The sequence below is a fragment of the Schistocerca americana genome, chromosome 2, assembly GCF_021461395.2.
Source record: "Schistocerca americana isolate TAMUIC-IGC-003095 chromosome 2, iqSchAmer2.1, whole genome shotgun sequence".
Classification (NCBI taxonomy): Eukaryota; Metazoa; Arthropoda; class Insecta; order Orthoptera; family Acrididae; genus Schistocerca; species Schistocerca americana.
The window spans coordinates 80,387,334-80,403,631 of NC_060120.1; the positions used below are offsets into that span (position 1 = coordinate 80,387,334).

Below are 16,298 nucleotides of genomic sequence, written 5' to 3' on the forward strand. Positions count from 1 at the left end.
GGCGGCAACTTGAAATTAGCGGAGATTGAGGCCTGGAGGATAACGAGAAGAGAGGATATACTGAAGGGCAAGTTCCCATCTCCGGAGTTCGGATAGGTTGGTGTTGGTGGGAAGTATCCAGATAACCCGGACGGTGTAACACTGTGCCAAGATGTGCTGGCTGTGCACCAAGGCATGTTTAGCCACAGGGTGATCCTCATTACCAACAAACACTGTCTGCCTGTGTCCCTTCATGCGAATGGACAGTTTGTTGCTGGTCATTCCCACATAGAATGCATCACAGTGTAGGCAGGTCAGTTGGTAAATCACGTGGGTGCTTTCACACGTGGCTCTGCCTTTGATCGTGTACACCTTCCGGGTTACAGGACTGGAGTAGGTGGTGGTGGGAGGGTGCATGGGACAGGTTTTGCATCGGGGGTGGTTACAAGGATAGGAGCCAGAGGGTAGGGAAGGTGGTTTGGGGATTTCATAGGGATGAACTAACAGGTTACGAAGGTTAGGTAACACTGTGATGCATTCTATGTGGGAATGACCAGCAACAAACTGTCCATTCGCATGAATGGACACAGGCAGACAGTGTTTGTTGGTAATGAGGATCACCCTGTGGCTAAACATGCCTTGGTGCACAGCCAGCACATCTTGGCACAGTGTTACACCGTCCGGGTTATCTGGATACTTCCCACCAACACCAACCTATCCGAACTCCGGAGATGGGAACTTGCCCTTCAGTATATCCTCTCTTCTCGTTATCCTCCAGGCCTCAATCTCCGCTAATTTCAAGTTGCCACCACTCATACCTCACCTGTCTTTCAACAACTTCTTTGCCTCTACACTTCTGCCTCGACTGACATCTCTACCCAAACTCTTTGTCTTTAAATATGTCTGCTTGTGTCTGTATGTGTGGATGGATATGTGTGTGTGTGCGCGAGTGTATACCTGTCCTTTTTTCCCCCTAAGGTAAGTCTTTCCGCTCCCGGGATTGGAATGACTCCTTACCCTCACCCTTAAAACCCACTTCCTTCCGTCTTTCCCTCTCCTTCCCTCTTTCCTGATGAGGCAACAGTTTGTTGCGAAAGCTTGAATTTTGTGTGTATGTTTGTGTTTGTTTGTGTATCTATCGACCTGCCAGCGCTTTCGTTCGGTAAGTCACCTCATCTTTGTTTTTATATATAATTTTTCCCACGTGGAATGTTTCCCTCTATTATATTAGATTAGATTAATACTAGTTCCATGGATCATGAATACGATATTTCGTAATGATGTGGAACGAGTCAAATTTTCCAATACATGACATAATTAAGTTAATTTAACAACATACTTAAGTTAATATAACAACTTTATTATTTTTTGTGTTTTTTTTATTTTTTTGTAAAATTTTTTTTTCTTAATTTATATCTATAAATTCCTCTATGGAGTAGAAGGAGCTGTCATTCAGAAATTGTTTTAATTTCTTCTTAAATACTTGTTGGTTATCTGTCAGACTTTTGATACTATTTGGTAAGTGACCAAAGACTTTAGTGGCAGTATAATTCACCCCCTTCTGTGCCAAAGTTAGATTTAATCTTGAATAGTGAAGATCATCCTTTCTCCTAGTATTGTAGTTATGCACACTGCTATTACTTTTGAATTGGGTTTGGTTGTTAATAAGAAATTTCATAAAAGAGTATATATACTGAGAAGCTATGGTGAATATTCCTAGATCCTTAAATAAATGTCTGCAGGATGATCTTGGGTGGACTCCAGCTATTATTCTGATTACACGCTTTTGTGCAATAAATACTTTATTCCTCAGTGATGAATTACCCCAAAATATGATGCCATATGAAAGCAATGAGTGAAAATAGGCGTAGTAAGCTAATTTACTAAGATGTTTATCACCAAAATTTGCAATGACCCTTATTGCATAAGTAGCTAAACTCAAACGTTTCAGCAGATCATCAATGTGTTTCTTCCAATTTAATCTCTCATCAATGGACACACCTAAAAATTTGAAATATTCTACCTTAGCTATATGCTTCTGATTAAGGTCTATATTTATTAATGGCGTCATACCATTCACTGTACGGAACTGTATGTACTGTGTCTTATCAAAATTCAGTGAGAGTCCGTTTACAAGGAACCACTTAGTAATTTTCTGAAAGACAGTATTGACAATTCCATCAGTTAATTCTTGTTTGTCAGGTGTGATTACTATAATTGTATCATCAGCAAAGAGAACTAACTTTGCCTCTTCATGAATATAGAATTTGAAGAGTCTCCTGTACTTTAAGTCAATGGCTTGAAATTGTATGTTAAGAGACAATAAACTTCTATTCTATTCTATTCTATACTGTAGCATGAACCTGGCCTTGTGACACAGACAGTTATTCTGCTGAAAGATGTTATTGCCATTGGGGAAGACTACAGCATGAAGGAATGCAGAGGATCCTCATTAATGTTCACGTATTTCATGGTACCTTTGGTTACTATCACAGGTCCTATGGAAGCCCAAGTGAATATCCTCACAGCATAATACTGCCCCCCCCCCCCCCAACCACTTGCACCCATGATGCAGTGCATGTTTCGAGCAGGTGTTCACCCGAATGAGGGCGTGTCCAGACAAAAACATCAATATACTGAATATACTGCAACAAGAAATGTGATTCACTCAATCAAACGACGTATTTCCACAGATCCATGGTCCAACCTCAATGATACTGTGTTCACTTCAAAATCTATCTACAATGGGTTAATTACAAAAATAAATAAAGAAAGACAACTATCAAATAAAGTTTCATTGAGTTTTGATTATCCGTATTCAACTGGTGCTTTACTTACCTGCTAGGAACAGAAATGAAATCCACAGAGATACTTATTTAAAAAAAAAAAAAATGAAATGTATTTACCTGTGACACAGACAGTCACGAACTTTGAGCCAAAGTACCCAACAGGTGAGAAACGACAGGGATTTGGATGCTGATTTTGAAAGTAGCCTGCCATTATACACTCCTCTGCAGACAAGAAATGGCTCTCTATGTTACGAACATGTTTCACCTGTAACAACATATCAGCACTGATTACTATACTGTACATGGAAAAGATTCACCCCAACAAAAAAGTGCTCAAGAATGTAAACTCCCATCAAGGGAGCACAACAAAGTAGATTAATTGAATGACAATTAGAAACACACAGAAAATATAGCTAGAATAAATTTTGGTAATAGCTTCCTCTTCCTGTTGGTAGCATAACAATAATTTCAAAAATTAAATAATAAAACCAATCTACACACACACACACACACACACACACACACACACACACACACTTATGTACATGTGTGTGCATGCACATCTTCATCAATGATGAACATGGAACTAAGTTGAATTCATTGTAAACCCAGGTTAAACTGTTGAGTCTGAAAGTGGAGGGTTAGGAGCATAACATGGACATCAATACCAATATGTATACAATGATGATGGCATGGAGGATTGGAATGGAAGAGGATGAACAGAAAAGAGGAAGGGAAGACAGTAGGGAAGAGGTTGCAGGGGTAAGATCAGTGAAGTCAGGGTAAAGGCAGAGCGGGTGAAGCTGGGACTTAGCAGAGACTGAGGCCAGAAGGATTATGAGAATGAAACATGTGTTGTAAGGAAAATTATCAAACATGTTGTTCAAAACAGCCTGTATTGAGGGGAAGGGTCCAGATGGCATGGACTGTAAAGCAGCTATTGAATTTGAGCAGTATGTTCCACCACTGAGTGATCAACTCTACTTTTGGCCACGTTTGACATGGCCATTCATTCAGGTGGACACAGATGGTTGGAGCACTTTTTTTTTTTTATCAGTCTACTTTCCTGTGCTAACCTCTTCATCTCAGAGTAACACTTGCAACCTACGTCCTCAATTATTTGCTTGACGTATTCCAATCTCTGTCTTCCTCTACAGTTTTTGCCCTCTATAGCTCCCTCTAGTGCCATGGAAGTCATTCCCTCATGTCTTAGCAGATGTCCTATCATCCTGTCCCTTCTTCTTATCAGTGTTTTCCACATATTCCTTTCCTCTCCGATTCTGCGTAGAACCTCCTCATTCCTTACCTTATCAGTCCACCTAATTTTCAACATTCGTCTATAGCACCACATCTCAAATGCTTCGATTCTCTTCTGTTCTGGTTTTCCCACAGTCCATGTTTCATTACCATACAATGCTGTAGTCCAGACGTACATCCTCAGAAGCCTTTTTTGCCATAGCGAGTCTGCTTTTGATGTCCTCCTTGCTCCGTCCATCATTGGTTATTTTACTGCCTAGGTAGCAGAATTCCTTAACTTCATTGACTTCGTGACCATCAATCCTGATGTTAAGTTTCTCGCTGTTCTCATTTCTACTACTTCTCATTACCTTCGTCTTTCTCCGATTTACTCTCAAACCATACTGTGTACTCATTAGACTGTTCATTCTGTTCAACAGATCATTTAATTCTTCTTCACTTTCACTCAGGATAACAATGTCATCAGCGAATCGTATCATTGATATCCTTTCACCTTGTATTTTAATACCACTCCTGAACCTTTCTTTTATTTCCATCATTGCTTCCTCGATGTACAGATTGAAGAGTAGGGGCGAAAGGCTACAGCCTTGTCTTACACCCTTCTTAATACGAGAACTTCGTTCTTGATCGTCCACTCTTATTATTCCCTCTTGGTTCTTGTACATATTGTATATGACCCATCTCTCCCTATAGCTTACCCCTACTTTTTTTCAGAATCTCGAACAGCTTTCACCATTTTATATTGTCGAACGCTTTTTCCAGGTCTACAAATCCTATGAATGTGTCTTTGATTTTTCTTTAGCCTTGCTTCCATTATTAGCCGTAACGTCAGAATTACCTCTCTCGTCCCTTTACTTTTCCTAAAGCCAAACTGATCGTCACCTAGCGCGTTCTCAATTTTCTTTTCCATTCTTCTTTTCCATTATTCTTGTAAGCAGCTTCGATGCATGAGCTGTTAAGCTGATTGTGTGATAATTCTCGCACTTGTCAGCTCTTGCCGTCTTCGGAATTGTGTGGATGATGCTTTTCCGAAAGTCAGATGGTATATCGCCAGACTCATATATTCTACACACCGACGTGAATAGTCGTTTTGTTGCAACTTCCCCCAATGATTTTAGAAATTCTGATGGAATGTTATCTATCCCTTCTGCCTTATTTGACCGTAAGTCCTCCAAAGCTCTTTTAAATTCCGATTCTAATACTGGATCCCCTATCTCTTCTAAATCGACTCCTGTTTCTTCTTCTATCACATCAGACAAATCTTCACCCTCATAGAGGCTTTCAATGTATTCTTTCCACCTATCTGCTCTCTCTTCTGCATTTAACAGTGGAATTCCCGTTGCACTCTTAATGTTACCACCATTGCTTTTAATGTCACCCAAGGTTGTTTTGACTTTCCTGTATGCTGAGTCTGTCCTTCCCGCAATCGTATCCTTTTCGATGTCTTCACATTTTTCCTGCAGCCATTTTGTCTTAGCTTCCCTGCACTTCCTATTTATTTCATTCCTCAGCGACTTGTATTTTTGTATTCCTGATTTTCTCGGAACATGTTTGTACTTCCTCCTTTTATCAATCAACTGAAGTATTTCTTCTGTTACCCATGGTTTCTTCGCAGCTACTTTCTTTGTACCTTTGTTTTGCTTCCCAACTTCTGTGATGGCCCTTTTTAGAGATGTCCATTCCTCTTCAACTGTACTGCCTACTGTGCTATTCCTTATTGCTGTATCTATAGCATTAGAGAACTTCAAACGTATGTCGTCATTCCTTAGTACTTCCGTATCCCACTTCTTTGCGTATTGATTCTTCCTGACTAATGTCTTGAACTTCAGCCTACTCTTCATCACTACTATATTGTGATCTGAGTCTATATCTGCTCCTGGGTACGCCTTACAATCCAGTATCTGATTTCGGAATCTCTGTCTGACCATGATGTAATCTAATTGAAATCTTCCCGTATCTCCCGGCCTTTTCAAAGTATACCTCCTCCTCTTGTGATTCTTGAACAGGGTATTCGCTATTACTAGCTGAAACTTGTTACAGAACTCAATTAATTAGTCTTTCTCCTCTTTCATTCCTTGTCCCAAGCCCATATTCTCCTGTAACCTTCTCTTCTACTCCTTCCCCTACAACTGCATTCCAGTCGGCCATGACTATTAGATTTTCATCCCCCTTTACATACTGCATTACCCTTTCAATATCCTCATACACTTTCTCTATCTGTTCATCTTCAGCTTGCGACGCTGGCATGTATACTTGAACTATCATTGTCGGTGTTGGTCTGCTGTCGATTCTGATTAGAACAACCCGGTCAATGAACTGTTCACAGTAACACACCCTGTGCCCTACTTTCCTATTCATAACAAATCCTACACCTGTTATACCATTTTTGGCTGCTGTTGATATTACCCGATACTCATCTGACCAGAAATCCTTGTCTTCCTTCCACTTCACTTCACTGACCCCTACTATATCTAGAGTGAGCCTTTGCATTTCCCTTTTCAGATTTTCTAGTTTCCCTACCACATTCAAGCTTCTGACATTCCACGCCCCGACTCGTAGATCGTTATCCTTGCGGCCAGACCAGTCACTCTTGCTAATGTTGCTGCACCCACTCCTATTATCTTTGTTACAAGCCCAGTTGACAGTTTCATCATTTGCGCTAGAGCCGCTGATCCCGTTGTGTGTTTTTCTGGGCGGTGGGTTGCGCCTTCATGGAAATTTCACCACAAGCCTCACAGATGCTTGGTCATGCCCCTTCACCTCCTGTGATGGATGCGTCGTAGTTCCCCTACACAGGTGTGGCATGCTTGTTTTGTTGGGATTGTTTTCCTGTGTTAATAAGTGGTTGATTTCTGTGTTTCCGTGTGCCTGGTGCTGAGCTTTGCAACATTTCTGTACTATTCTCCTGTATCAAAAGTCCTACAGCCAACATGAGCATTTCGAAAACTGTACGACTTGTCGAGTGTCTGAGGAGAGCTGTGGTGAGTGTCTTCAGCATGTGGTGAAACCACATCCAGATGTCGTGGTGTTGGGCGGCCACGCCTCATTACACAGTCAGGAACGGATTGATATCCATGTGTCCACGTGGCAAGGATGGCAATGGTGGCAAGAGGACCAGCTGCAGCAGGATCAGAGTGAACATAATGACAAGACAGCTGGTGTCAGCATTGATACAGCTGGTGATGTCACGAAGGCCAGCTGGAACAGGGGCAATGCCAAGAATATTGATGAATGGATGGATACTGCCATGCCTTGCAACAACTGGAGGGCCAAACAGAAACAGACAGGCGAAAGACAGACTTAAAACTGAATTGAAGTCATCATAGATAGATGTGGTTGTGATGGGAAGCCGCCCTAGACAGGGTCACTTGTGGCAGGACAGATGACATGGCTGGCAGTGGTGTCGACAGGATAGTTGACGACACATACGCAGGCTGGGACAGGAACGATGACAGACAAACTGACAATAAGACCAAAATAATCACAGACAGACTTGGCAACGATGGGAGGGCTTCTCATGACGGGGCTGACGCCGACAGGGCTGATGCTGAGAGGAAGGCTGGCCATATAATGGCCAGTGCCCATAGGACCAACACCAATGACGAGAGAGGCAGCATACAATGGCGTTGCAGGAAAGGGATGGGTTAAGAGTGGTGGTACTGCTGCTGTAGAACTCTGACAGCAAGGTGTGGAGTGCCACATGGCATGACAACAACACTGTAAACTATCTGACTGAAGGGGGCTAAGCTTGCCAGTCACACAAACTTGGATGTCCTGCCTGGCCTCTGTTCAAGAACAAGTTCACTCGAACACTGTGGATAGATGGATGTCCTGTCTGGCCTCAGTTCATAAACAAGCTAATTCAAACACTGTGAAAAGACTGTCTAACCTTAACCAATGGCATGGGAGGTGCAATGTTCAGCCAGAGGTGACTGTAAAATGTAAACTTTCATGGGTGAAATTGTCATGATTAATAAAATGTTCCAGGCTATTATGCCACGGTCAAATAGATTTCACTTTAAAACTCAATGTTTCATCCCCATCTGCAGAGGACATTTTCAAGGGGGGATTGTAGCTTTGTTGAATGCCCGATTCACACCCTGGCTCATTACTGACTACAGCAAAATTTCACTTCTGTGTAGTGGCTTGACGACACACGTTTTGAATATGTGAATGCAATTGGCCATTGTCGACTGCTGTCGTCATCTACTGGTATCGTCCCATGGTGGAAAACTGGTACACATCTATTGGTGGTGTCTAAGTAAGGTAACACACACAAATAAGAACTTATCAAGCTGAAACTACAAATCCATAAATTATCGTCAGACTGTAAAAAGTTATCTGAAACTGCCTCGGTGTCTATTGTTATATAGGAATATTCAGTTACCTAATTAATATTTCATTATTATATAGGGTATCAGCATAAACAGTTAATATTTGGCGTATTGAACACGTTGAACAAGCACACTGATGGTCAACCGATATTCGGTATGCATTTTCTAGAGTTAAGAATGGTTTCAATACTTGATTTAATTAGTGGATAATAACTTCATCGGTCAATAGCATGTACATGGAGTAACCAGAATGACGATCACCAAGTCACTACCTCATTATAGAATATAGATGCTACCACATAATCCTTCAATATGACTGACTATGGTCAATATTATGTGTGTATGATAGCAATGATTCCATCACCTAGTCATACACAACTTTTTATTAACATAATTAGCGGCAGTCATATCCATATAAGTATCACGGGAGGGTAACGTCACCTTGCCACAATCTACTGGATACGAAGTTTTGGTTCAGACTAGCCAGATCAGTTTGAATTGATCTTACTCAATGACATTTAAAGATGTCCTTTGAAGCGTTGTTTGCCAAATCACATGATAATTTAACCCCCATAGTTTAGACTATTTCTTTAAGTACATATTGACCTCCGTCAGTCAATAGTTTTAAGTGTGTTGACTGGAGCGATATTCGCCAAGTCACACTTTAGCTTTAAATATAATTCCGCTGTCATTCCCTAAACTCAATGGCAGTGGCCACCAGGCCTGAATTATGATGGCAGTGTTCCACTCACTGTTTTTACACTATGAGTGTGGATTGCCTCCATTAAGTCAAACTGAGTACCCCATTGCTGCCACATTATCTCCTACTTTAGTGTTTTCTGTAACTCATAACCATAACTTCGTCATGAAGATCAATCAGGCACGTGCATTAGTTTATTTTGACTTGATTCCAAACCATTTCTGGTCAAATATACTAATCTTGAATAATGAACATCTATTTTATATGTAGACTTGTTCCCAAGTTCATTCATGACCAATTGTGCGCTAAGTCAATAGGATGATCATACGTTGTAACCATAGCTAAGCAAATGCTTAACATTTACTTCTGAAAAAAAATTTTTTTTAGACCTAGTCATAATAATGACAATGTTGGCTTTATATTATCCTTCCCACTCCTAAATTCTTTTTAGGTGATTAAATTTCGTGCTTAAGCACAAAATTTTCCTAGACAGGCCATACGTTGTAAGCACGTGTCTTCCTCATATCATGAGCAATAAATACTTCATAAATGTTTAAGACAGTCAATCTAAGTATGTTCTGCACAGGATAACATATATGCCCTTTTCCTCACCTGTACCTTTCTTTTATTTCACTTTACTAGTAAATTCAAGGTCAGGAGTTAGGTTCGCGTCTTGTCCCAACAAGTAACCATCACAGCTGATATTCTGCACAGGTTTGCAGCCAGCTCATGTCGTCCAGACACAATATTTCGGCGGACCAGCTGGCCGCCATCTTCAGGTGAGTTAATGCTCGTGCATTGCCTCACCAGAACTGATGTGGCAGACAGTCTTGACAAAATTTCCAACTGCAAATTATATAAATCTTTGAATACAAAATCCAATTGTCGCCGCGTAAAATGAATATGTTCCCGTACCAATGCAAGACTGGCCCACTTCTTGATTTTATTGGGCGCTTTTGTGTCAATATAATGATTAATTCTGGCAAATTTAGGGATAATACCCTCATCCCGACATCTCAATAAAAACACAAGTGCACTCTGAAACTTCCCTTTCTAGTGTCTAGACGACAACATGATCTGGCTGCAAACCCGGGAAGAATACCAGCAGTTATTACGCCAGGAAAGTCTACGAAATCACATCCAAAGCCTCTACAGGGAGGAGATGGTGAGTCTTGTTAGAAAGTTGGATAATTTTCGCAAGAAGAAAGGGAAGTTACTGAGTGCACTTGTGTTTTTATTGAGATGTCAGGATGAGGGGATAATCCCTAAATTTGCCAGAATTAATCATTATGTTGACACAAAATTGGCCAATAAAATCAAGAAGTGGTACAGTCTTGCATTGGTATAGGAACATATTCGTTTTACACGGTGACAATTGGATTTTGTATTCAAAGATTCATATTATTTGCATTTGGAAATTTTTTCAAGACTGTCTGTCACATCGTGGGAATGGATGGATAGCACTTCATGGGCTTTTTCGGACTCCGTGCAGAAAATTGCTACTAGTAAACAGTCATCTAAGTTCCAACGTCTCTGTGTTTCTCCTGTTGTGTCTGGTGACGACACCCGCCAACAGGTGGTTATTAATCTTATGAATCAGGGATTTGATGATGCAACATTATCTGTTTTGGAAAAAGGTTTAAATTTTGCACCTACTCCTAAGAGGACTCCTATTACGGATTTTATTTGTGCTGTAGAACAAGCTGTGGCCCACCTTCCTGAGAACAGGGCAAAAGAGATCAGGCAGGAGGCTGCCTATAAACTTCGTCGAGTTCCCGCTCCACAGAATAATATTCCATCTTGTGAAAGGGCTGCTATTTGGTCTCAGAGAAAATCAGGATCTAATAATTCTTCCGGCTGATAAAGGTAATGCCACAGTTATTCTCTCACGTGAGGATTAAGTTGCCAAAATGGATCTTTTGTTAGAGGACTCGGCCTATCGAAAAATCAAAAATGATCCCACGGATTATATAAAATGGAAGACTCTCTCAATTTTAAAGAAGAGCTCCTTACCGAGTGATGTCATCAAGAAACTCCATCCTAGTACGGTGGTTCCTCCAAGATTGTATGGTTTACCCAAGATTCACAAGAGTGGTATTCCTCTGCGTCCTATTGTCAGCAGCTTGGGTGCCCCTACCTATAATTTTGCCAAATATTTACCTTCAGTCCTCAGGCCATATGTGGGAAAATGTGAACATCACATATCAAATTCGTCCGACTTTATTCGATGATTAAAATCTTTGTACTGTGGTCCTTCTGACTTGCTCGTCAGCTTTGATGTTATTTCTCTCTTTACTCGGGTTCCTCTTGAAGAGTCCCAGTTACTAATCGGTGAGAAATTAGATGAAGAAACCACCAAGCTGTTTTGTCATGTGTTCAATTCAACGTATTTTCTTTTGAATGATGTACATTTTGAGCAAACTGACGGAGTGGCTATGGGGAGTCCAACCTTTCTATGGAAGACTTTGAGGACATGGCACTCAAAACTTCGTTTCTTAAACCAAAGTGTTTTTTGTGATACGTTGATGACATTTTTATGGTTTGGCCGCATGGAATTGATGCTTTGAATCACTTTTTAGATCATTTTAACTGTCTACATCTGAGTATTCAATTTACTATGGAAATTGAAAGTGATGGTAAACTTCCATTTCTTGATGTTTTATTTCAAAGAAAGGACTATGGGACTTTTGGACACAGTGTGTATCGGAAGCCTGCACATACTGACCGCTATCTTCATACGACCAGCTGTCATCCACTACACCAACGTAGTGAAGTTTTGCGGTCTCTGGTGAAAAGAGCTTATGCTACTTCTGACGAGGAACATTTGAAAGAAGAACTTGATCATTTGAAGATTGCTTTTAAACAGAATGGATATATGGAACAACAAATATGCTGTGCTTTTCAGTTTGGTCCATCACGTGAGCCAATAGAGGATACTTTTGAAGCTGTTGCTTATTTACCCTTTGTGGGAAGAATATCATCCAAAATTTCAAGAATTAAAAAAAAAATTATATTAAAAGTGTTTTTATGCCGGTGGCCAAGACTAGAGCCCTTCTTGGTTCAGTCAAAGATAATTTGGGCTTGAGGAAGCCCGGGGTTTATGAAATTCTGTGTCACTGTGGAAAGGAGTATATTGGTCAAACCTTTCGAACTATTCAGGACCCGTGTATCGAACATCATCGACACACTCAGTTGTTCCAGCCTGAGAAGTCGGCAGTGGCAGAACATTGCCTTGACGAAGGACACAGGATGATGTATGACAAGACACAATTTATGTCTCCTGCTTCTTGCTATTGGGAATGTGTTCTTAAAGAATCCATTGAAATTAGATTATCAAGTAATATTATTAACAGGGATAAAGGTTTTCCTCTAAGTAATATATGGAATCTGCTTTTGTCCGACATTAAACAACAACGGTTTTCTTTTCGATCATTGGATTCTTCTAATTAGTGCTGTTGCGATTTATCATTTCTGCCATCTTCTCCCACCAGCACGCTGCGTGTCTACTTGCCGCTAGGAGGCGCTGCCCATCATCTCGTGCATGCACGGTGCTCTGTCCATTGGTGTATAAAGGTTCCTGTTGTTGTGGCTGGAATTCAGTTCCGGCGAGGCAGTGCACGAGCATTAACTCACCTGAAGACGGCAGCCAGCTGGTCCACCAAAATATTGTGTCTGGATGACGACACGATCCGGCTGCAAACCCGTGAGGAATATCAGCAGTTATTACACTGGGAAAGCCTACAAAATCAGTACCCATCACAGTTTATGCGCAGGCGCAAGGTATTGTGTCCGCCTAGGCGGGCCTCATGATGCTACGGTTTGTTCCAGTACAGCACTCGTGGCTGCCATATCGTGATCGCGAAGTGAGGCCGAAGCAGTTTCAGATAAGTTTTTACAGTCTGACGATAATTTATTGATTTGTAGTTTTAGCTTGATGATGTCCACTATGGACAAATGGTAGTTACTTTTATTCTGAAGAAGGTTGGGTTATCCCGACTGAAACCTAGGTAAATCTAGGTAAACTTTGCAACTGAGGATGTTCGTTTTTAAAATCAAAATTAACTTGGGGTAAGTCTGAATCCCTTTTTGTTCCATCTTCTTGAAAAAAAATCACCAGGTATCCCGATGGATGAACCATAAACCATTTCTGCTATCATAGCATTCGTGTGTTTCTGACTGAGCAACAAAGACCAAGAAAGATTACAGGTATTGTTTGAGTGCATTTCGTAGTTGAATGTGAATAGATTGCTGGTTTAAGTGAGAGATGAAATCTTTCTATTGTTCCATTGGATTGAGGATGATATGTGGTAGTTTGAGTTTGATTACAACCACATATTTTTGATAGTGCTTGAAATAGCTCTGTAATAAATTGTCTTCCACGATCGGTTACTATTTGATGAGGTGTGCTAAATCTAATAATCCAACAATTGGATAAAGCTTGAGCTACAGCTTCTGCTTGTTTATCTCGAAGTCATATTACCTTGTGTCCAATTCATAACTCTATCGATGCATGTTAAGCAATACGTGTATTTATCAGAAGGAGGCATTGGCCCTATCAAATCCAGATGAATTACTTTAAAACATTCATCAGTGTCAGGAAAGTGTCGTATTGGTGAACGCACATCATGATACCTTGTTTTTTTGTAAAGCATTACATGCTCGTGACCAATTTGCAAAGCACTTTTTCATATTCATCCAGACACATCTTGATGTAACCATTTTTACAGTTGTCTTGACACCTGGATGAGCCAAATTATGGTAATATTGAAAAATAGCATAACGGAATTGTTCAGGAATAAAAGTTTGAATACTTTGTGTCAAGACATCACACCACAATTGCTTTCCCGTCTGAGTCAAATAGTATTTTAGTTCAAGTGAAGTATTATTGCCAGATTGCAGTTGATGAAGCTCTTCGTCCTTTTCTTGTACTTGGTCTCTCTCTTCATAGTTAGTGGGAACCAATTCTTCAAGCCTTCAAAAGCTATCAGCAAAAACATTTGCTTTACCAGAAATACGTCGCAAATCTGTTGTAAACAGTGAAATATATTGGAGATAACGTAATAGGATTGACGTTGCTTTCTCATTCTTCTGCTTGAATGCATATGTTAGAGGGGCATGATCAGTATAAATAACAAAGTCTCTACCTTCTACCAGATATTTGAAATACTTGACAGCCATATATATACTATGTAGTTCTCTGTGATATGTGGAATACTTCTTCTGTGCCCTCGTGAACTTTTTTGAAAAGAATCCAATAAGTTTCTATTGTTCATCTTGCCACTGCTGCAACACAGCACCAGCTCCAAAATCTGATGCATCCACAAATAATGCGAGTTGGCTGTGCAAACCCAGAAATGTTAGAAGCATTGCATTTGCAAGATGTCCTTAACATTTTTGGAACTGAGCAATTGCTTCTTCTGTCCAGTCAATATGTCTTCTGTCATTTTTCGTTGTTCCTTTTAGGTAAGCATTCAACAAGGCTTGGTTTTCTGCAGCATGTTCTAAATGCCTACGATAAAAATTGATTATTCCTAAAAAATTTCGAAGTTCATGAACAGTTTCAGGTCACTTGTACTTCATCAGCACAGACACTTTTTCTCAATCAGGCTTCATTCCTGCAGGTGTGATTAATTGTCCTAAGAATATCAGTTCTTGCATTCCAAATACGATTTTCCAACATTTGTTACCAGACCCTATTGATTCAATTGTTTAAAGAATAAATTTAGATGCTCAATATGTTGTGACTACGTAGGCTGGAGGCATATAGTTTAAGACTGGATGAATTTTAAGGAATTTTAACATTAGGAGTGTGTTCCGTCCACCTTCTAAGATTAAGCCACTATTCAGCTCAGTGAAAGATGATTTGGGGCTTAGGAAACCCAGTGTATACAAAATTCAGTGTCAATGTGGGAAGGCTTACATTGGCCGTTTGATTCTCACAGTACATGATAGGTGTGTGGAACATTGCCATCATACGAGGCTACAACGGCCGGAAAAATCGGCAGTAGCAGAACACTGCTTAAATGAGGGACACAGTATGAAATTTTATGAAACTGTGGTAGTTGCCAACATTTCCGGTTTTTGGAACAGTGTCTATAAAGAGGCAATTGAAATTAGGTTGGTGGATAATTTAATCAACAGAAACAATGGGTTTCCTCTTAGCAAGACGTGGAATCCTGTATTATCTCGCATCAAAACTGAACATTTTTTGGTGCCGTCCTGAGTGCGATATATCATAGCCAGCAGTATTCTACTAAGGGTGGCGCCACCTCCCTGTCTTAGAGGGCAGCAACCACGATGGGCGGCGCATGCGCCGTGCACTGAACGGTGGCCTATATAGGACGTCGATTTGCAACCTTGCGCCAGTTCTCAGCGGGACTCATCATCAGCAGCAGCAGCATTCTCCTGAAGATGGCGACCAGTTGGATCGCCAAAATATCGAGTCAAGTAGATTTTAGGGTCCGCCAGCAAACCCGAAGAGACTTTCAAGTGCTCAATATGTTGTTCTGGAGATTCTGATGCTATTAAAATATCATCCAGATATGGAAAGCAGAAATCCAGCTCTCTCACAACTTCGTGTGTAAACCTCTGAAATGTGCTAGGTGCATTTCGAAGTCCGAAGGGCATATAATTAAATTCATACAGACCAAAAGGAGCAATAACCACTGACTTTGGTTTGTCTTCTTCGACTAACGGAATTTGATAATACGCTTTTAGTAGGTCAATCTTGGAGAATATCTTCTTATTCTGCAGCATAAAATTTACGTCATCTTCTCGAGGGACTGAATACCGATCTGGGAGAGTCCTGTCATTAAGATGGCGATAATCCCCACAAACTCGCCACTGACTATTCGACTTCATAACAAGGTACAGTGGACTGGCCCATTGTGATTGTGATGGATGTATAATACCACTATTCAACAGAAACTGAAATTCTTTCTTAGCTACTTGCAATTTATGTGGGTCCAACCAACGAGATTTACTATACACCAGTGGCCAACTAGATGTAGTGATATAATGCTGTACTTTATGCTTTAACACCTTTGGTATTATAGATGATTTTTGTTAGCTCAGGAAACTTCTCCAACAGCTTTGAATACCGACATTTTGCATAGCGTGAGCTTCCTGAATCGTTAGCATTCACAGTGGTTACCTCTGCGCAAATTTTTAACTTAAGTAATGTTATCCATCACCTTTTTATTTTTCAGATCTATGAATAAACCAAAATGATGAAGAAAA

General features: G+C 40.5%; 1 protein-coding gene across 1 annotated transcript in view; it reads right to left on the reverse strand.

Moving 5' to 3' along the window:
• Positions 1-16,298, reverse strand: part of LOC124596095 (nuclear protein localization protein 4 homolog) — a 254,438-nt gene that overhangs the window by 135,127 nt on the left and 103,013 nt on the right. The window contains exon 7 of the mRNA XM_047135091.1: positions 2,886-3,033. Within this exon, the coding sequence (XP_046991047.1) occupies positions 2,886-3,033 (148 nt within the window). The remainder of the gene's footprint in view (positions 1-2,885; positions 3,034-16,298) is intronic.